The sequence below is a fragment of the Cherax quadricarinatus genome, chromosome 90, assembly GCF_038502225.1.
Source record: "Cherax quadricarinatus isolate ZL_2023a chromosome 90, ASM3850222v1, whole genome shotgun sequence".
NCBI lineage: Eukaryota > Metazoa > Arthropoda > Malacostraca > Decapoda > Parastacidae > Cherax > Cherax quadricarinatus.
This window is the reverse complement of record NC_091381.1, coordinates 13,880,695-13,902,666: the sequence shown is the minus strand read 5'-3', so window position 1 is coordinate 13,902,666 and position 21,972 is coordinate 13,880,695. Positions and strand designations below refer to the sequence as shown.

Genomic DNA, 21,972 nt, shown 5'->3' with positions numbered 1-21,972 from the left:
AGATCCGAGGAAAGGGGTTAGACTACCCTCTCATAGTAAAGGACTTTAGTTTATTGAAGTGGTTGGGAGCCAACAGCTTCCGTACTTCTCACTACCCGTATGCTGAGGAGATCATGGATATGGCTGATCAGGAAGGAATTATGATTATTGATGAATGTCCAGCTGTTGGTCTCAGGTACTAATTGTTATTGTTTCCAGTATTATTCATGACCTCCATGGATTTATTACTGTCATGTATTGTGCATAACTGTGATAATTTTCAAGCTCGTCTATAGTGAATATCAGAAGGTAAACAAAATTAATGCATATTCTCTAAACAGATCAAATATGTCCCAGTTTATTAAAATATTTTGTTAGTTGGCCTTAATAATTTGTAATTAAAAAGTATTTGATATTCTTACTATTCATTCTGATGACACACTAACAATTTTTCTACTCAGTGGTTTTGATGAGCCACTGATGAATAAACACATATCAGTGATGCAAGAGCTAGTGCGTCGAGACAAGAACCGACCCAGTGTCATCATGTGGAGTGTTGCTAATGAGCCGCAGGCAGACCAGGAAGCTGCCAAGAACTATTTCAGGTCAGTAAATTCTTTTATTATAACTAAATCTCATCTTGATATATATGATATAGTTCTAGATACCTCCCTATATATATATATATATATATATATATATATATATATATATATATATATATATATATATATATATATATATATATATATATATATATATATATATATTTATATATATATATATATATATACGTATATATATATGTCGTGCGGAATAGGCAGAACTTGCGATCTTGGCTTAAATAGCAACGCTCATCTTGCCATATAGGACAAGTGAAAATTTGTGTATGCAATAATTTCGCCAAAATCATACTGAACCTAACGAAAAAAATATATTTCACTGTGTTTGTTTAGTATTAAATTAATGTAAACTAATCTAAACCATATTTAGTTGGGTTAGGCTAAAATAAATTGTTCTTGTTATAATAAGGTTAGGTAAGTTTACTAAGATTCTTTTGGTGCAAAATTAATTTATTTTACATTATCATTAATGAAAAAAATGATCTTTAAAGGTATAAGAGAAAATTTCAGGACTTAATTTTAAATGAGTTCTTGCTAATTGACCAGTTTTACATATTCGGCATATATATATATGTATATATATATATATATATATATATATATATATATATATATATATATATATATATATATATATATATATATATATATATATATATATAAAATGACATTTTTGCTTTTGTTTTTTACATTGAATGGTGGTAGGTTCAACATTAGTACTGTTGGTATCAACTTGGGATAAGTAAAATAAATTATTTTATTCCATTATATTTACTTTTTTTTACTAATCCCTTTAAGGAAATTAACCAGTTAAGCTTCTGATCCCCTGATCTGAGAATGGCTCTCATGGCTGAGAAATTTCCCCTCCCCCCTCCCCCCTCCCCCCAAAAAAATCTTTTGTAATGACAGAGTATCTTTTTCCGAAGGTAATGGAAACAAAAGCACGATATTTGATGGAAAACCTAGAGAATTACGCTATTGCAAAGTGATATTCACGCTTTGGCGATTTAGCCCACTTTGAGTCCTATTTTAGGCCAATTCCATTGTTCCAGTCAACTAAACTCATAGCTATTTTGCTAGTATTCCTAGTATTGTATTGAGTATAAAAATCATTTACCTATTTCGAGTACCCAATAAAGTGATCAGTAATATGTAATTTGGCCAATTAACACAAAATTAGAAATGTTGCCAATATATAAACAGGATCCAGAATAAACAATGTAGATATTCCTGGCACTAAAAAAACATTTCCTTTGTTCATTAGTTATGTCCCCAGGACTCCCCTGTATTATGCTTACTTTCCATTTTGAATTTTTATTCATACAAAAAAATAGAAGATTTACTGTTATTCGCACTGTTGAATTATTGTAATAATTATATAAATAATGCCAGCACATTCCTGAACGTATATAACACCGACCAATCTGACACATAGTGGAAGAGTGACGCAATCTGTGTACTCTGGAACATTGGCAAAAATCGAATTGTTCCACTACTTTGAGCTCAATTTCATGCTGCTTTCAGTCCTGAAGTCAATCAAAATCATCTTCATTTCTGTAACATATCGTCCATTTTATCAAATGAGACCAAGAAACCGAGAATATAACCATGAAAACCATATGAGAATACACTGCAAAGATGCTGTTTTAAACGGGAAGTATTCTCCCTCTCTTCTACACAGCCTAATTTTAGCCTCACTATCCTCATAAAAACTCTTAACAGCATTTAGTAACTTACCACCTATTCCATATACTTGCAACATCTGCCACATTGCTCCTCTATCCACTCTATCATATGCCTTTTCTAAATCCATAAATGCAATAAAAACTTCCCTACCTTTATCTAAATACTGTTCACATATATGCTTCAATGTAAACACTTGATCTACACATTCCCTACCCACTCTGAAACCTCCTTGCTCATCTGCATCCCGGCTTTCTGTCCTACCTCTTAATTCTTTCAATAATAACCCTACCATACACTTTTCCTGGTATACTCAGTAAACTTATTCCTCTATAATTTTTACAATCTCTTTTGTCCCCCTTCCCTTTATATAAAGGGACTATACATGCTCTCTGCCAATCCCTAGGTACCTTCCCCTCTTTCATGCATTTATTAAACAAAAGTACCAACCACTCCAACACTATATCCCCCCCTGCTTTTAACATTTCTGTCATGATCCCGTCAGTTCCAGCTGCTTTAATCCCTTTCATTCTACGTAATGTCTCACGCACCTCCCCCACACTCACATCCTGCTCTTCTTCACTCCTAAAAGATGTTATACCTCCCTGGCCAGTGTATGATATTACCGCCTCCCTTTCTTCATCAACATTTAAAAGTTCCTCAATATATTCTCGCCATCTACCCAATACCTCCATCTCTCCATCTACTAACTTTTCTACTCTTAGCTTAATTATCTCACTCCATTTTTTTTTTCTTATTCTCAACAAAATTTCTTGAGAGTGCCTCTCCCACTCTATCATTTGTTCTCCTTTTGCACTCTCAGCACTCTTTTCATCTTCCTTTTGCTCTCCATATACTCTGCTCTTCTTATAACACTTCTGCTTTGTAAAAACCTCTCATGAGCTATCTATTTTTTTTCTTATCACACCCTTTACTTCATCATTCCACCAATCACTCCTCTTTCCTCCTGCACCCACCCTCCTATAACCACAAACTTTTGCCGCACATTGTAATACCACGTTTTTAAAACTATCCCAACCCTCTTCAAACCCCTCCCCCCCACTTCTCATGCTTGCACTAGCCCACCTTTCTGCCAATAGTTTCTTACATCTCACCCTAACTTCCTCTTCCTTAGTTTATAAACTTTCACCTCTCTTTTACTTTTGTCCCATCTACCTCTTATTCTAAATGTAGCAACAACTAGATAATGATCCAATATATCCATTATCCCTCTACAAACATGTACATCCTGAAGCCTACCCATCAACCTTTTATCCACCAATACATAATATAACAACCTACTTTCATTATGTGCCTCATCATATCTTGCCTACTTATTTATCCTCTTTTTCTTAAAATATGTATTACTTATTACCAAACCTCTTTCTACACATCGCTCAGTTAAAGGCTCCCAGTTTTCATATACCCCTGGCACCCCAAATTTACCTACAACTGCCTCTTCAACATTTTTATCCACTTCAGCATGAGATTCCCAACCACAAGTACTCTCTCTCTTGGTTCAAAACTCCCCACGCTCTCACTCAACATTTCCCAAAATCTCTCTCTCTCTCCTCTACACTTCTCTCTTCTTCAGGTGCATGAACACTTACTATAACCCACTTTTCACATCCAACCCTTATTTTACTCCCTCAACATTATTGCTACCCCTTCCTTAGCTCTAACTTTATTAGAAACCCCCTGACCTAATCTCATTTATTTCTCCCCACTGAAAGTCTCCTACGCCTGTCAGCTTTGTTTCACTTAGAGCCAGGATATCCAGCTTCTTTTCATTGATAACATCCACAAACATCTCTTTCTTATCATTCGCACTACAACTACTCACGTTCAAACATCCTACTTTGATGGGTTTCTTCTTTATCTTTATGGTAGGCTATACAGGAAACAGGGTTACTAGCCCATTGCTCCCGGCATTTTAGATGGTTTTTGGCTTATGGAAGAAAGATTCTTATTCCGCTTACCCTTGGATATGAAAGGAAAAGTAATAAGAACAAAAACTATAAAAATAAAATCAAAGAAAACTCAGATTAGTTTGTATACATAAATGCGTACAAGTATGTGTAGTGTGACCTAGGTATAAGTAGAAGTAGCAAGACACCTGAAATCTTGCATGTTTATGAGAAAGAAAAAAGACACCATTATCTTACCATTATCTTTTCATTTTTTATATCTAGTATTAGCAATATGTATAACATCTACAGTGTTTTGTATCATATAAGACAATATTGATGTAGGTACTGATGGAAAGACGACGTAAACTTACGGTATCAATAAATGCAGTACAGGACTGTTTATGTATTTTCTCTTCCTTATGATTTTCTTAGTGACATTTTCTTTAGCTTACTTTATTTTAAGAATACAGTATATAAGATATATAACATACAAAATATATGCTAATCAACTGTTTATGTTACTGGGAAGACTTCCAGTCAACAGCAAACACGGGGACTCAGCGCCCCTTAACTCCCATGTTGTTCAAGGGTCAACTGTAATGTATAAAGATGGTATATAGTGTATAAAGATCGTATTCCCCGTCATTATATAAGAGACTGATGAGGTACACTAGTTTAACAACAATTATGCAGTCCCCAGACGAGAAAAAGTTTCTTGTAATACTAAGGAACTAAGCTAGTTGTAAGGTCTGTATACCACTAAATCTTAACAAATATTTACAGTAATGTGGTTAATTCTACCAAGAAGTTTGACCAGACACGTCCAGTAACCTGTGCTGTGTATGCTGACAAGAGCACTGAACATGCTGTATGTACAGTCTCACCCTCGTTGTATAGGGGATGTGATCATTTTTCTTTTGATTGGTGGTGGATTATTATGCGCTTCATGCTAATTGACAGTGACAATTGTTACACTTATTCATTCATGTTTTAATGAGGCTGTCACTCTTCCTTGTCAATTTTTTTTTTATTTTTGGAAGGTGTGTGTGTGTGCCTTATATATGTTAACACTGACACATTTCTCAACATTTTTCTGGTTTTAACGGTACTCGTACCTTGTCCGATATTATCCTGGGAGGAAAAGGAATATCAAACAGTGTAAAGAATTTATTATATAATATTGGCTGTACATTGTACCAGTATTTTTCCCAGTGGGAACAAAGCTGCTCTGTATTAATGTACTGGAACAAAAAAGGACAAAATTACTGCATTTATTTTAAAGTAAATGTCAGAAGTTAGTATTTATATAACTCTTTATATTATTTACAAATCTGAATAATAAACAATCTTGTCACATCAAATATTTACATTCAGGTTGAGGATGTATACAAAATTGATGATGGATTACATTGTATAGTATTTAATGATCAACATGATGCAATGGGCAGTATAATGGATGGCAGTAGTTACCCGGTATGAGGTTTTAAAAGTCACGAACACTGTATACATTTTCTTGCCATTGCAGCTACTTACTGTTACTGTGCCTGACCTTTTAAGCTATATTAGTTCATTGTGCTTTATGTATGAGGATATGTATGATATTAAGATTGTTCTGTCTCTTTTTAAAGTGGTGTTCAAATCTTATAAACAATATTATATTACAGATGTTGCATGTGTATGGTGTAGGAGGTAGGTTACTGAAAGCAGTGAAGAGTTTTTACGAGGATAGTGAGGCTCAAGTTAGAGTATGTAGGAAAGAGAGAGATTATTTCCCAGTAAAAGTAGGCCTTAGACAGGGATGTGTGATGTCACCGTGGTTGTTTAATATATTTATAGATGGGGTTGTAAGAGAGGTAAATGCGAGGGTCTTGGCAAGAGGCATGGAGTTAAAAGATAAAGAATCACACATAAACTGGGAGTTGTCACAGTTGCTCTTTTCTGATGACACTGTGCTGTTGGGTGATTCTGAAGAGAAGTTGCAGAGGTTGGTAGATGAATTTGGTAGGGTATGTAAAATAAGAAAATTAAAAGTGAATACAGGAAAGAGTAAGATTATGAGGATAACAAAAAGATTAGGTGGTGAAAGATTGGATATCAGATTGGAGGGAGAGAGTATGGAGGAGGTGAATGTATTCAGATATTTGGGAGTGGACGTGTCAGCAGATGGGTCTATGAAAGATGAGGTGAATCATAGAATTGATGAGGGGAAAAGGGTGAGCGGTGCACTTAGGAGTCTGTGGAGACAAAGAACTCTGTCCTTGGAGGCAAAGAGGGGAATGTATGAGAGTATAGTTTTACCAACGCTCTTATATGGGTGTGAAGCATGGGTGATGAATGTTGCAGCGAGGAGAAGGCTGGAGGCAGTAGAGATGTCATGTCTGAGGGCAATGTGTGGTGTGAATGTAATGCAGAGAATTCGTAGCTTGGAAGTTAGGAGGAGGTGCGGGATTGCCAAAACTGTTGTCCAGAGGGCTGAGGAAGGGTTGTTGAGGTGGTTCAGACATGTAGAGAGAATGGAGCAAAACAGAATGACTTCAAGAGTGTATCAGTCTGTAGTGGAAGGAAGGCGGGGTAGGGGTCGGCCTAGGAAAGGTTGGAGGGAGGGGGTAAAGGAGGTTTTGTGTGCAAGGGGCTTTGACTTCCAGCGGGCATGCGTGAGCGTGTTTGAAAGGAGTGAATGGAGACAAATGGTTTTTAATACTTGACGTGCTGTTGGAGTGTGAGCAAAGTAACATTTAAGAAGGGATTCAGGGAAACCGGCAGGCCGGACTTGAGTCCTGGAGATGGGAAGTACAGTGCCTGCACTCTGAAGGAGGGGTGTTAATGTTGCAGTTTAAAAACTGTAGTGTAAAGCACCCTACTGGCAAGACAGTGATGGAGTGAATGATGGTGAAAGTTTTTCTTTTCGAGCCACTCTGCCTTGGTGGGAATCGGCCAGTGTGCTAATATATATATATATATATATATATATATATATATATATATATATATATATATATATATATATATATATATATATATATATATATATATATATATATATATTAATTAGAACTTGACATTTATCAATATTAAACTGCATCTGGCACTTCTCCGACCACTGCATCAGTTTATTCAAATCATCCTGGAGTGCTCTAATGTCCTCATTAGAATGAATTGGACGGCCTATTTTTGTGTCATCAGCAAATTTGCTCATGTCGCTCTTTATTCCCTCATCTATGTCATTTATGTAAACTGTGAACAACAAGGGGCCCACCACTGACTCCTGTTGAATACCGCTTGTGACGTGCCTTCATTCTGATTTCACCCCATTTATGCAGTCTCCGCTGCCTATTTGTCAACCATGCCTCTACCCAGGAAGAAATTTCTTCTCCTATTCCGTGTGCCTCAAAATGTTCCCTCCATCTTCCAGATACCTCTACCTTTCCATTTAATAACTCACCTCTCATATTTTTAACTATTAAATCCATCCCTAGGCTTCCACAACTTATTAATCTCACTCAAAACTTTTTCTTATTTTCAACAAAATTTGTTGATAACATCTCACCCACTCTCTCATTTGCTCTCTTTTCACATTGCTTCACCAAACTTTTAGCCTCTCTTTTTCTCTCCACATACTCCTCCCTCCTAGCATGGCAGTGTGTAATTAAGGTCTGTAGGAATTTGGCTCTTGATTAAAAGTGCTACAGGTATACTCTTGTAGTGAAACACACAAAATACACTTTTTTTTCAACACATTGAGGCAGGGTGACCCGATAAAGAAGAAAACTATGAAGTTTATATTATTTTTGCATTTAGTACATAATTCTAAAATATACTTATCGTAAGAAAATATTTGCTTCTTCTTGCTGCGATTTATATAGAAAAAGCAACTACATCTCAAAGATGCATTTGTACATTTTACTGGAGCAGTACTGTAGTAGTGTGGCATTAAGTTCGACATCTGCAGTGACTTTTTTTTACAGCAATGTTGTAAATGCAACCAGTGTTGATGATGTGTCTCGCCAAGTTACTTGTGTGTTGTCTTATGACTCAAGTGTAGAACATGCTGTATGTACGCTGAATTATTGTAGTTATTTGTGCTCGTTCTTATATAATACATTACTGAAATGTCTGCCTAAAATTATTTTTTCTGTGACTGAGTGTGAATATTTACATAAGACGTGGTAGAAACTTTTGTGTTGCATATCACTTAAAGATAAACTCCAAGGGAATGAGACGACAGAGGAGGTAGGTGAATTTAATTACACATTTGTGAAGTGTTTGGTTGTTTTTTCCTCTTGTTGGTAATTTCTTGCAATGGCTGCTTCAAATTTCCATGAAGATTATCAGCTGCTCGTCCAGTCGTGAGATACAGTAAGGATTGTGCAATAAATTGGAAATAGAAACTAGATGACTTTTCAGTCCATCCTGAATTGAATGGTTCAGGGGTTTGTTATCTGACAAAATTACTTCTCCCTTTTTGAACCTTTATAGATGTAGTCTTGTTAAATTTCCTCGTGTTCGTAATTAAATTTTCTAAAATCTTCCTTCACCCTTACCCTTGTTAAATGTTCCAATCTTCATAATATACATAGTTTGCCCTGGTCCTGGCTGTCTCATCTCCCACTATCTTGTGATTTTTCGTGTTCTCCTCTTTTCATATTCACTAATAATATCATAAAAGGCCTAGAATCAACTGCAACATATTCCTGTTTTGCTTAAAAAAAATTTGGATTTGTGAATTGCTTCGGTTGTGGTATTGTGAATTTTTCATATCTGTACCAAAATAATTAGTCGTGCTTCCAAAAGCATAAAGTCGTATGATTTTTCAATTTCTCGTCTTTTATGTTGTCCCACCACTCTGTGAAGACTCATTTTTTTCTTTATTGTTATTTCATTTTGTTCTTTGTTGATGATGACAGGAAATCTTCCTATTATATTCTTTTGTATTTTAATATGATACATGGCTGTGGTTAATTAAGAGCATGGTGCTGGTGAGTTATCTTCAGTGTTGTTGATTGTGGGAAATGTTGCTCTCGTGCCTGTGTGTTGGCCCTACCAGGCTCTCTTGTGGTTATCTTGTAGAGGAACAACCAGTGCCACCTGCGTGTTGGCCCTACCAGGCTCTCTTGTGGTTATCTTGTAGAGGAACACCCAGTGCCACTTGTGAGAATTATCAGACATGTACAGTACAGAGAAGCTTTTGTAGGTGAACTGCATTAGTGTCTCCTTTTGCTATACGTGTCTGTCTCTTGTTTTTATCACTTCCTGTTTGTCATACTTCAGGGACGAGAATCATCAAGTTGTGTCGATATATTCAATTAAAAATCTCTTCATTGTCCTACTCATCAGAGACGACAGACTTTATTTTACAGCTTTCCTTTAATGGTCATGTATGCTCATTCTCTCTGACCTCTAATGCAAATTCAGTTTATAAGGTATATTTATTGAAAATGTTTTATTGTGCATTCTTCGACTATCTCCAGTGATCTCTTTGCTCATCCTCGCCACTTCTATCTCACCACTTCTACCTTTCTCACTCATCTGACAGCCTCACCCTTCCAAGCAGCACTTAATAACCTTCACAGGTTCACTTTCCAGACTTACCTCAACCCACATGGGTTTAGTGCTTTCTATCAATACAGTAGTATAATAAATGCACTACTACTACTACTGCTACTACTATTACTACAAGTACTAATCTGTAATTGATCAGGAGGTCAGTTGCAAATGCCACCCACATAGCTGACTTGTCTCGACCAGTCACATGTTTACTGAATCAGAATCTTCTTGACTTTGCTGTAGGTTATTAAAATCAACTCGTCAATGGACTTAGTTTATTAGAGCACCTGCCTTGTACACTGACTAAACAATGCAGGCTTGTTTGAGGCTGTACACTGACTGTTTGGGCAGCATTAGCTTGTTAGGTTATACAGAGTCTATCTACAACAGTACTAGCTTGTGTAAAAACTGTTCAAACAGCACTAACTTGTGTAAGAACTGCTCAAACAGCACTAGCTTGTGGTTTGCTTTACAAAGACTGTTGAAACAGCATATTTATTTACTGTCGCACTGAACACATTCCATTCTCATTCTATAATTCAGCACTTAGTGCCTGGGTAAAATATTTTGGTCAGAATTTACAAGAAAATAGGAAACTATTGCAAAGCATAAGACTGTGACAGAGAAATGTGTTATGTAAACGGAACACCGGAAGTGAGAGGAAGACGGAAGAGATACACGTTCTTTTTAATGCTTCTACTCTGATATTCTTTATTAGGTCATACATATTTTTATGTTGGTGTTGACATTAGCTTCATCACGGGATGACAAAGACAGAGGGCGTTTTGTTCCGTGTTTTACTTCTCGAGATAAATAAGATCTGCAGATGGTCTCGTGGTAAATTTGCCTTCTCTTGCGTCCTTCTTTAAAATCAAATCAAAATCAGAATGTTTATTTCAATGTAAAGCTTACAGTGTGTGGTTTATATGTTATAAAATATTAATTACAAAGAAGGCCACTAGCATGCCTAGGCATTTCTTATCTTGTATTTACTGCAGTTCTATTGTTCCTCAGTAAAGTGGTATGTGCTACCAAAGCTGAAGACTCCTATTGACCTGTAATATTTGCACTTAATCGACCAAAGGACAAAGAACATGCTGTATGTGTATTAAATTTTTGTCTCTGGTGGTTTAACTTTCTTGTAGTAACTGTGTCATTCATGTCGTGTCAACATTTTCCCCATTTTTTAACATTTAATGCATATTTAATATTAAAATATATTAATATATTTATATATTATATATTAATGTTAATATATTTTTATGACATGATTTATGTTTTTTCTGAAATATGTATATTATTCTGAATGTTTGAAAATGCTTTTTGTGTGCACATTATGCTTGTGTTAACTTTACAGGTGTAAAATATTTAAATATATGTAATGTTGCTTAGATTACCATTTAGTATTAACTCAATATGTTAAATCTGTGTTCATTATACTGCACATTGGCAGCACCAAGGAAGGACAAGGGAATACTTTAACCGTCTAATTAATCTCCATCAGTCATCCTCCAAAAGCCCCTCCGAATAAAAATAATAATAATAATAATAATAATCAATAATAATACAGCTGCAAAACGAGTCCCCATCCTCCCATCAAAATTAATATCACCATTATCCTCCTTTGTACAAATTCCTGTGGCATCACTTTGTAAGTTTAGAAAATTTGCAAATTTATAAAGCAATATCTTGACTATCTGCATATACATCTCTTTGACACTATATAAACATTATATAAACAGTACAGCCTCCCGTCACTTAGCAAAGTACTCGTTTATCAATGACTCGGACTTATGACAGTCTTTCTGACCAGTATGTATTCCTAAATAATGTATTAGAGTTGATTCCCTCTATTCTGTTTATTACAGCATACAGTACACTACTGCATAAACTTTTAAAAATATAATAAAAATGTTATAAATGGTGCAGTAGCGACATTAAAGCAATATGCTCCTTGCTTAGCGACGAATTCGTTTACCAATGTGGTTTTAGGAATGGAACTCCGTCGTTAAGTGAGGAAAGGCTTCATTGCATTTTCTTTTTAGCTTTAGTAACAAAGTTTCATATTAAATTATTCACTTTATCTTCATTAGCCAAGATTCACTAGCAAGCCTAGTACTACTAGCTTTAAACCATTACAGTATATCTTGAATATGCAGGTCAAGTTTGATGTTAAGAGCTCTGCAACATTTCTTAAATTACCACTTGACAAAGATCATTTCTGTCAGTCTCTCATTATTTCCCATCAAATCAGAGCTTTCCAAAGAAAATAAAATTAATTACCCATCACTCATTCCCTATGTCTTTCCAGTACAGTATGTCACGTATTTCTTTGTTTATATTAACCATTCCCTTCATTTTATTCTTATCTATTAGTGGAAGTCCATTGATACAAATCTATGTAAAATAGTTTTGATATGATTTAAGTGTCCCATAGCTCGATCGCTAGCGCACTTTGCTCACACACTGAGGTCCGGGGTTCGAATCTCCTCCAGAACGGCTGGAAAACATTAGGGACGTGTTTCCATAAGACACATGCTATCCCTGTCCTTGTTTACCAATCAGTTCAAAATGGATACCTGGGTGTTAGTTGACTGATGTGGGTTGCATCCTGGGACAAAACTGACTTAATTTGCCGATATGCTCAGCATAACAAGCGGCTTTCTATATAGTAGTATGTCATTGATGTTAGCTAGACCTGTATACCATGTACATGTACTTGTAGTAGATAAAGATATTATTATTAAATTTTTATTATTCAGTTTACATTAATGATTCAATTTAAATTGTCTTTTTGTAATTTGTATTCTCTGAGTTAACATTATGAAAGGACACTATATTTTTACCTACATATTTTGTTGCATATAACTCAAAACCTTCGTTTCCTCACTGAGCAACTGTTAATGTTATTTAACTGTCCAGGTAAGCAGTCTTGATGTGATCCTGGTGAACCGCTACTATTCATGGTACAGCGACACTGGCCACTTGGAAGTCATCAAGCCACAGACCATCACAGAGTTTACAGAGTGGCATGAACTCCATAATAAACCAGTCATGATCTCGGAGTATGGAGCCGATTCCATTCCAGGTTTTCATATGGTTAGTTCTCTAATTTTTACATTCTCTTATTTTGATCTTCTGTGTATTGAAGTCTTGAGGCTGTATTTTACAGACTTCTTCCAGTCTTACTGCCATATATTTCCTTCAGCTGTATTATCGTCTTTCATTAAATTTTATATTTATTTATTCAGTAAGCAATAAGATCACAGTAAACAGGTGATACCACAATATGTAAAACAGCCAATGTGAAAAAATACTGAACTTCCAATCATTTTCGGTATTTTTCACGTTATCAAGGATGTGTATATCAGTGTTATCGGGAAAAATTGCATATTACTAATTTGGTTTGTCTTTGTAAATGTAAGGAAAGGAATAAATTGAAAAATTATTTAATTTTCATAAATTTAAAAAGTGTAGTAATTTATAGGCATCTTGCCATGGTAGTGGGACTTGCTGTGTCCCTACGTATCAGTGCTGTGTAGATGGCTGTAAAGGTAATCGTTTGAAAAGAAATTTTTTTTTGTGCACAGATTGCCCAGAATCCTGCTGTATGAGGATCCCTTTTGTGCCGGCACACCAGTTCCTTTTAATATGGCACTGAATGCTGACCATCTTTTCACCCAGACCTTTGATGCAAAGAACATGATAATATTTCATGATAGATTTGGTATTTGTAATAAATAGTGAGTAGTGGAAGATGTTGTTCTTCCTTAAATTATTTACATTATGTTGATAAGTGAGACTTTGCTCTGGGCAGACTGCAAGCGGACTTTTTCCAACCTTTTTTTTTTTTTACTTCTTCACACTTGATGTTGACGACCTGGGAAAGGATGGAAGTAGTTGTTAAAGAGTTTCGTAAATACACCTTACACACTTATTTTTTGGGAAAAATAGACATTCTGAGCATTGTCTCTTATGTGCAGAATATGTTCATTGTATGGACTGCTTTCTGCAAGATTTGGTGGTCTACACATTTGTGTGTTGACTTCGGCACTGTCGACTATGTTGAATTTGGAACACTTTCTGAAGAAGTGTTATTGTTATAAATATCGTTCAGATAAATGCTTATTACTTTGTACCCTTATGCCTCCACCTCGGCATGTTTGAACATTAGTACTGCAGAGTGGTGTCAGCACTAGGTTATTCAGAGAATTTGAGCCTTGTAGGCTAGGTCTGGGATCACCAGAAATATAATTCAGAGGACTAAGGAGAGGGTGTTAAGGTAGTTTGAACATTTAGAGAGGAGAGAGCAAAATAGGATGATTAAGTGGGTATATAAACCTTGAGTGGAGGTAGGCGCCATCCCATAAAAGGCTGAAGGAAGGAGAGGGTAGGAGGTTTTTGAGTGCTAAGAGCTTTGGTATTCAATAGGCTTGTGTGAGCACGTTAGATTGGAATGAGTGGAAGCAAGTGATTTTTATGGCTTGATGTGCTGTTGGAGCGTGAGCAATGTATATAACATTGATGGATGAGGGATGAGGATGTTGTAGTTTAGAGTGTCATCTGAACTGTGACATCAGCATGTTGACTTAAGAAATCGTAATGACACGATTGCAAATAAACCATACCCCCGGCCGGGATTGAACCCGCGGTCATAGAGTCTCAAAACTCCAGCCCGTCGCGTTAGCCACTAGACCAGCTAGCCACAATAAGATTCATCCAACTAGGTATATTTCTACACCATAGGAAAGTTAGCACAGGCACCTCTGTGACCACAAATGCAAGTTTTTACAGACGAATCTCCAGTCATGTTGACGGCAGTGAAGGGACTTGAGCTAGAGTTCGTCACGGCCACGCTAGCTGGAGATTCGTCTGTAAAAACTTGCATTTGTGGTCACAGAGGTGCCTGTGCTAACTTTCCTATGGTGTAGAAATATACCTAGTTGGATGAATCTTATTGTGGCTAGCTGGTCTAGTGGCTAACGCGACGGGCTGGAGTTTTGAGACTCTATGACCGCGGGTTCAATCCCGGCCGGGGGTATGGTTTATTTGCAATCGTGTCATTACGATTTCTTAAGTCATGTTGACGGCAGTGAAGGGACTTGAGCTAGAGTTCGTCACGGCCACGCTAGCTGGAGATTCGTCTGTAAAAACTTGCATTTGTGGTCACAGAGGTGCCTGTGCTAACTTTCCTATGGTGTAGAAATATACCTAGTTGGATGAATCTTATTGTGGCTAGCTGGTCTAGTGGCTAACGCGACGGGCTGGAGTTTTGAGACTCTATGACCGCGGGTTCAATCCCGGCCGGGGGTATGGTTTATTTGCAATCGTGTCATTACGATTTCTTAAGTCATGTTGACGGCAGTGAAGGGACTTGAGCTAGAGTTCGTCACGGCCACGCTAGCTGGAGATTCGTCTGTAAAAACTTGCATTTGTGGTCACAGAGGTGCCTGTGCTAACTTTCCTATGGTGTAGAAATATACCTAGTTGGATGAATCTTATTGTGGCTAGCTGGTCTAGTGGCTAACGCGACGGGCTGGAGTTTTGAGACTCTATGACCGCGGGTTCAATCCCGGCCGGGGGTATGGTTTACATCAGCATGTTGCTGGCTAGACAGAAACTGAATGAACGATGGTTAATGCGTTTCTTCTTTTAGGATCACTACATCAGTGGGAGACAGACCCACCAAGGTAGGGTGACCCAAAACAATGGAAACCCATTCACCATAATTCATTTAATAGCTGTCTTGCAAAAATTTCTTGACTTCACAGTTCAAATGATCCTCAGCTGCAAGATTACACTGCTCCATCAGAGTGCAGACACTGCACTTCCCACCTCCAAGACTCTAGTAGTCTAGTTCTACCAACTAGTTTTCCTGAATACCTTAATAAATGTTAATTACCTCACACTGCTCACATTCAAACAGATCATCAAACTATAAAAACGGTTCGTCTCTACTCACTCTGATCTGATATGCAACCTCCCCTCACTTAACCCTTTCACTGTCGGTCCCGTAATATTACGGCTTGCAAGTCAGTGTCGATCCTGTAATAATATGCCAAAATTCTTACACCTTCAGATCTGGTGGGAGAAAGCTGGTAGACCTACATTTATACTCTCACTTGGTCATTCTAATACGTTGCCCAAAACAATGCATATTGTTGGTTGATTGCTTGGTTTTCTTTTCAAGGAAGCACAATGAAGCAGATGAAAAGCTCAATCTGAGGAATTAAAGCAATCTTTCCCTTCCTTGGATCAAACCTGTTTACTTCCTTTTCCCAGGCACAGTTTAACTCTTACAGATTTAGTACTTTCCTTGAGTATATAACATGCTTGATTTCTCTGGCATTTCAACAACAGATCTATAAAGTGATTTGTTTTTTTTAACACGATGGCCGTTTCCTACCGAGACAGGGTGACACAAAAAGAAAAAACTTTCATCATCATTCAACACTTTCACGGTCACTCGTACATAATTACTGTTTTTTTGCAGAGGCGCTGATATATGACAGTTAAGATGTCCCTCCAAACTATCAATATCAAAACCCTCCTTTAGAGTGCAGGAATTGTACTTTCCCAGTTTCAGTGAATTTTACAATGATTATTTTTCTTCCCTTAAGGATCCAGAATTCACATGGACTGAAGAGTATCAGGCTAAGCTGATGATCCAGAACTTTGAAGCTTTCGATGAGCTTCGCAGCCGAGGCTTCTTCTTTGGGGAGATGATCTGGAATTTTGCGGACTTTGCTACTCCACAGGGTAAGTGAGACAGCTGTATCTGCTGTATCTTGTGTGGCAGTAGCTCAAAGTAAAGTTGGTGACCTGTGTAGTAAGGAAACTTTTTTTTATTTAAAGAATAATATTTTGAAATCTAAAGCAAGGTGTATAATCATCTAATATATACACACTAAACCGGTCCAAAAAACATAAAGTTGTGAAATTGTTCGCTTCACAAGTTTTATTTTATTATATTTCCTAAGTAACATTCACACTAATTTTCAGGAAATTTTGTTCAGTTTTAGAGGTTGAGTAAAAAGGCATCCCTCGCCGACAGAAGAGAAACTGAAGAAATTTAAGTTTTTCTTCCTCTTTCGCATAGCATAGTTCCAATTTTCTCTAGCAGCAGGATGACTCAATAACCAGTTTATAGCGCTTTGTTGAGCGTGAAACGAGCGAGCGATTATTTATGCACTGAAGAGGATATACCACTCGATTTAAATAAAGCAAAGTGTTTTGTCATGAATTCTTGAATGAGAAATAGTCAGTTTTGATCGACCTTCATCAACCACTGGACTCTGTATTCAACTGAAAAATCATTGAAAATGGTAGTTTTCCCCAGCTGATTTCTCCCAATAAAAGTTGAAAAAAAAGTTAATGTAAATTCTTAATCGTATTCTCCCATCTTTTCGCTTTCAAATTTAGTAAAAAAAAAACAGTGTCACGACAGAAAATCTCACGCAGTTCGCTTCTCAAATGAACAAACATGAAAATTTGGCCAAACATCCCCTCAAATACCGTGGTTTTCTGGGAGGTTTCCATGGAATTTCAGTGAAAAAAACTGTTAATAATAATTAATTTCATGAGACTATCAGATTCGATGGGAACTAGGTCTCTATCTTACAGGAGGCCCTCCACATTCGTGAGGGTCAGGGGATCAAGAACCTCGTGAATCTTGAGAATTCGCTAATGTTTGGTGTGCAAATAAAATGTAGGGAAATATAATAATAGCATTTACTTAGTCTATCAATACTGATTCCTTAACCTATTGATCCAATCATAAAAGACATGAAAACATCGTAAAATATTGTATATACATGTTATGGTTTAATAACAAATAATGAACAAACAAAACACTCACCACTCGTAAGGTTAGGCAGAACTCTGAAGACTTGTGATGATGATGATGGTGATGATAGTTAGCCATGCAGTTGCTGATGACAGTTGAATGGAGATAATTATATAGATTGAAACTGCATGGCATGATGAGTCTAGTGTGTGGATTCTAACTTTTCACTGTCAGTGTCACTGCCGACATTGCTAGAGTCAGAGTTAGCAATGGAGTCAGATTCTGCCATGGATTGAGGCTCAGGTGAGGTGGTAAGGGTAGCAGAAGGAGTAGTGGCAGGGATAGTGGCAGGGGTAGTGGCAGGCTTCCTTGCGAAGAACATTGTGATGGTCAACTGAGACCGTTTCCTCTTCATATCTACAAACAGAATTTTGTAGGGAATTATGCTCCTATCAATTGGGCAGCTGGGCATTCGCGAATGTTTGAAGCTCGCAGAAGTGGAACTCACGAAAGTGGAGGGTAGCTGTATATAGGAAAAACTTATTAGCCTCTCAAAAGCATCTGGTCGTGTTGGGTGGCTCATTTCTCACACCAATTGTCAGTAAGATATCGCTCTGCTTGCTGCGCTCACTCGTAATAATGCGTCCTCGTGCCTACTTGAATGACGAGAAAAGATGGGACTTCAATCTTTCCCTCTAAAATTCAGCAATCACCCTCCTTCATTAGTCTCTCCTTGGTCGGAGCAGGGAAGCAGCGACAGTGATCCACCACGAGGCAAAGAAGGTACTGTTTCTGCTCCTCGTCCTTGATCAGCGACACACTGAAGGTCTGAATGAGGGAAACAGCTCTTTCTGCTGCATCGCTCATGATCTTCAAAGAGCCTGCAGACTTCTTCATTTCGAAGAACGTCGTGTTCGTCTCCCACGTTTTGGGGTCGTATTTCAAGAAGGAAGATTTTTCTTTCCCCTTCCTCTGCTCAGCAAAGATACTAAACACCTTCAGCGTCCTCTTAGACACGAACTACTCTAGTCCAACTCTGATCTCTGAGACACCTTGCAAGCAATGGGGACACCCTGATCTCTTTTCCTGCTCAAGGTTGGTCAACATCTTGCACTTTGTCGCAATGTCCACTTTCTCGTCAAAGAATGCCAATCCAGCCAGGTGCTCCAACAGATATCAGAGATGGTGTGCAGAGGTGATGGCAGCAGCATTCTCGATGTCTTTGTGTTATACACTCGAAGAGTTTGGTGGAAGTCCAAACCACTGCATGGGGCTTGCACACCACGTGGATCCTCGTTCGAGAACCGGACGTAGATCAAGGCGACGAGAAATGAGTGATCCATCGCAGTTCCTTGGCAGTGAGATTGAACTGATTCTAGAAGAGGTAAACCTTCAGGACATACAATCCCTTCCCCATCCACTGCACATAATGCGTCGGGCTTGGGGGCTGAAACTTGGCCCACTTGTCACCCCCTCCACCCAAGAAGAGGAAGCTCAGGCTGAGGAACTCGGCGTAGTGTGCTAACACTTGATGCTCCTTCATAGCCTGCTTGATGTAAGAAACCATGTCAATGTGCTGCTCTTCCTCTCTGTGTTCACAGAACATCTCGCCGGGGTCACCAACGTATACCTCTTGGTTGACGCTGCACCACTCCATTTGAAACCTCTTGAAGAGTTCGGTTTCCGGTCCTCCAGTCGACTCAAAGACTACATTGAAGACACTGGAGAAGACAATCTCCAAGACATGATGATGGCAAGCTGTCCATATGAGTTTCCTACCCAGCCCTTCTTTGATCAGTGTACAGGCTCCGCGGTGGAGACCCGTGTTCGAGGCGGTTGTACTGAAGACCAGGCTTTGAATATGAGGATGGAGTGACCAGCCTTCAAGAGCTGCCATGTATGCCTCCACCTATGCCTTCCTCATTCCCCTTTCTGTCTTTGACACAGCTAACAACTTCTCGGAACCTCCTGGGCCAGTAATGAGCACAGCTACACTGTGCACTCTGGCATCCAGTGCAGGAGAAGCAGACCTTTGGAGGTGAAGACTTCTCGATCTTGAGTGTACATTCAAAGCTGTACTTGCCGCCTAGATCACCGGACTGAGCTTTTGCAGATGGTCAGACTTGAGAGATCATGGCCAAGAGCCCATGCCACGGCTTTTGCCATAAATATGGCTCCACGGACTGGGAGCTTGACTCGATCGAGGGCTGACGCAACAGCAGGAGAGGCGAAGATGTTCTTCAGTCGCTTGGGAGATGCCATAAGTCCTGTCGAGCAACTGGGAGTAGAAGCAAAATCTTTGTCGTCCTCGGACTCGAGGCTGGAGGAGGACGTGGAAGACAGCTGAGGTGCTGCAACCGAGGATGAAGCTGCCTTAGCCTCTGTTCTCGCCCTTTTCGCTTTCTCTTTTCTTCCCAGAGTTGCTTCCAAATCTCCCTTCCCACTGTTACGAGATCAGAGCCAGACATGCTGCAGGAGGTGACATCCTCGCATTGCATTTGGTAAAGCACACGATCCTCTTCGATGGTCATCTGCGCCAGGGCATTACTGGTTCCAATGTCAAAGAGGTCGCCGAGGGAGTTCTGGAAAATCCTCACTTGCATATCATCTCGCTATCAACTTTTTTGAGGCTCTGGTATTCCCGCATTAACTTCTTCAAGTACCGCACGCTAGAATCTAGCTGCTGGGTAGGGACCCTTGCCCTCGTCCAGATGGCATAGCAGACTTTGCACCTCTTGAAACTTAATGGGAAAGGTGGGTTCTGATTCAGGTGAAAGAATTGTCATGCGAAGTATGTCACCTCACGTCGGAAGCCGGGCAGTTGAGAAAAATTCAAGGGGACACCCTACTAACCACCATTCTAATACACTTCATCTACTCGGTGCTGAGGATGCTATCAGTGATAGAGAGAAGCCAAAGATGAAGTTTTGCGCAACCTTTAAATATGCATGAAATGGTCCAAATTTTGGCACACAGTACAGGCTCATATAGTGGAATAAAAATAACATTATGGAGCGCACTTCCTTTGAAGTTTTAAAATTAACATGCATTTTTTGGACCGGTTTAATATACACAGTATATAGATAGTATTTTTTATTAAAAATATCATCTTTATTTGATTTGTATATTAATAGATTGAAAAAGAGATATGTAGCTTTAAAGATTTTTTTTTGTATAAACAAATTCTTAAAGCAACTACAGACTGACACTTTTTTACAAAAAAATATTAAAGGTCTACTTTTCGACACCATAGGTATCATACGTGTGGTGGGGAACAAGAAGGGAATATTCACCCGTAATCGCCAACCAAAACTGGCAGCTCATCTGCTCCGTTATCGTTACAATAAACTTGCCGATGTCCCATCTGAAGATAAAAAACAGTATTTATATAGGATGTTTAATATATAAATATACTACTAACAATTATCGACCATCTGTTTTACATATTTCTGAGTTAAGTTTCAAATCAGGGTCGAATTTTTACAATTTAGTAGGACCTAAATTTAAATTTTAGCATCTGACAGAAGCATTTCTCTCTATAGTAAGTTAAGTTTTCGGTTTTAGCCATGTTTTACATTTTAAAACTATTCAAAACCCCTGAGTAATGTCATGAACTTAATTATAATAATTTAAATGTAACCAAGAACTATTTCTAGTTCCACATTGACTTGAAAGTCATTGTGAAAAGTCTTGACAGGATAGTGCAGAAATAATGGTGCTTAAATAATAAGTATTAGAGACATGCTCATGATGACACAGGATAAGTTTGTAGCAAAATATCATCAAAGTTGGTGAACCAGTTTTTATTGCTACATTTTACTGTTTGTAGAGTTTTATCAAGTCACAACTCTATACACAGTAAAGTATTGTCCCAGTACAAACGTGTTCACCAACTTGTTTGTTCTCATATTTGCCAACAATGTGCCATTTCATTCAGAAATTTTCTAAACAGCAGATTTTCCTGAATGGCAAATACTTAATTTTCCTGCTGTAATTAGTAACGCATATTGTAAGGCAGCAAGTCTGAAAATTCTATTTACCTCAACAAGCTCTGTTTTATCATGTTATCCAGCTCAACAAGCTCTGTTTTATCATGTTATCCAGCTCAACAAGCTCTGTTTTATCATGTTATCCAGCTCAACAAGCTCTGTTTTATCATGTTATCCAGCTCAACAAGCTCTGTTTTATCATGTTATCCAGCTCAACAAGCTTTGTTTTATCATGTTATCCAGCTCAACAAGCTCTGTTTTATCATGTTATCCAGCTCAACAAGCTCTGTTTTATCATGTTATCCAGCTCAACAAGCTCTGTTTTATCATGTTATCCAGCTCAACAAGCTTTGTTTTATCATGTTATCCAGATCAACAAGCTCTGTTTTATCATGTTATCCAGCTCAACAAGCTCTGTTTTATCATGTTATCCAGCTCAACAAGCTTTGTTTTATCAT

General features: G+C 37.9%; 1 protein-coding gene across 1 annotated transcript; it reads left to right on the top strand.

Moving 5' to 3' along the window:
• Nucleotides 1-8: 8 nt before the first annotated feature.
• LOC128693259 (beta-glucuronidase-like) lies at nt 9-21,686 on the top strand. The gene is made up of 6 exons (XM_070104293.1): nt 9-175; nt 441-584; nt 4,979-5,063; nt 12,662-12,838; nt 16,360-16,498; nt 20,779-21,686. The coding sequence occupies exons 1-6, from the start codon at nt 114-116 to the stop codon at nt 20,931-20,933; spliced, it is 762 nt and encodes a 253-aa protein (XP_069960394.1). The 5' UTR covers nt 9-113; the 3' UTR covers nt 20,934-21,686.
• Nucleotides 21,687-21,972: the final 286 nt, after the last annotated feature.

Excerpts from the sequence above, each read along its gene's own strand:
- LOC128693259 (XM_070104293.1), top strand. The coding sequence starts at position 114 with ATGGATATGGCTGATCAGGAAGGAATTATGATTATTGATGAATGTCCA. Across the intron at positions 585-4,978 it reads GCTGCCAAGAACTATTTCAG|TAATGTGGTTAATTCTACCA; the intron begins GTCAGTAAATTC and ends AAATATTTACAG. Across the intron at positions 16,499-20,778 it reads GGACTTTGCTACTCCACAGG|GTATCATACGTGTGGTGGGG; the intron begins GTAAGTGAGACA and ends TCGACACCATAG.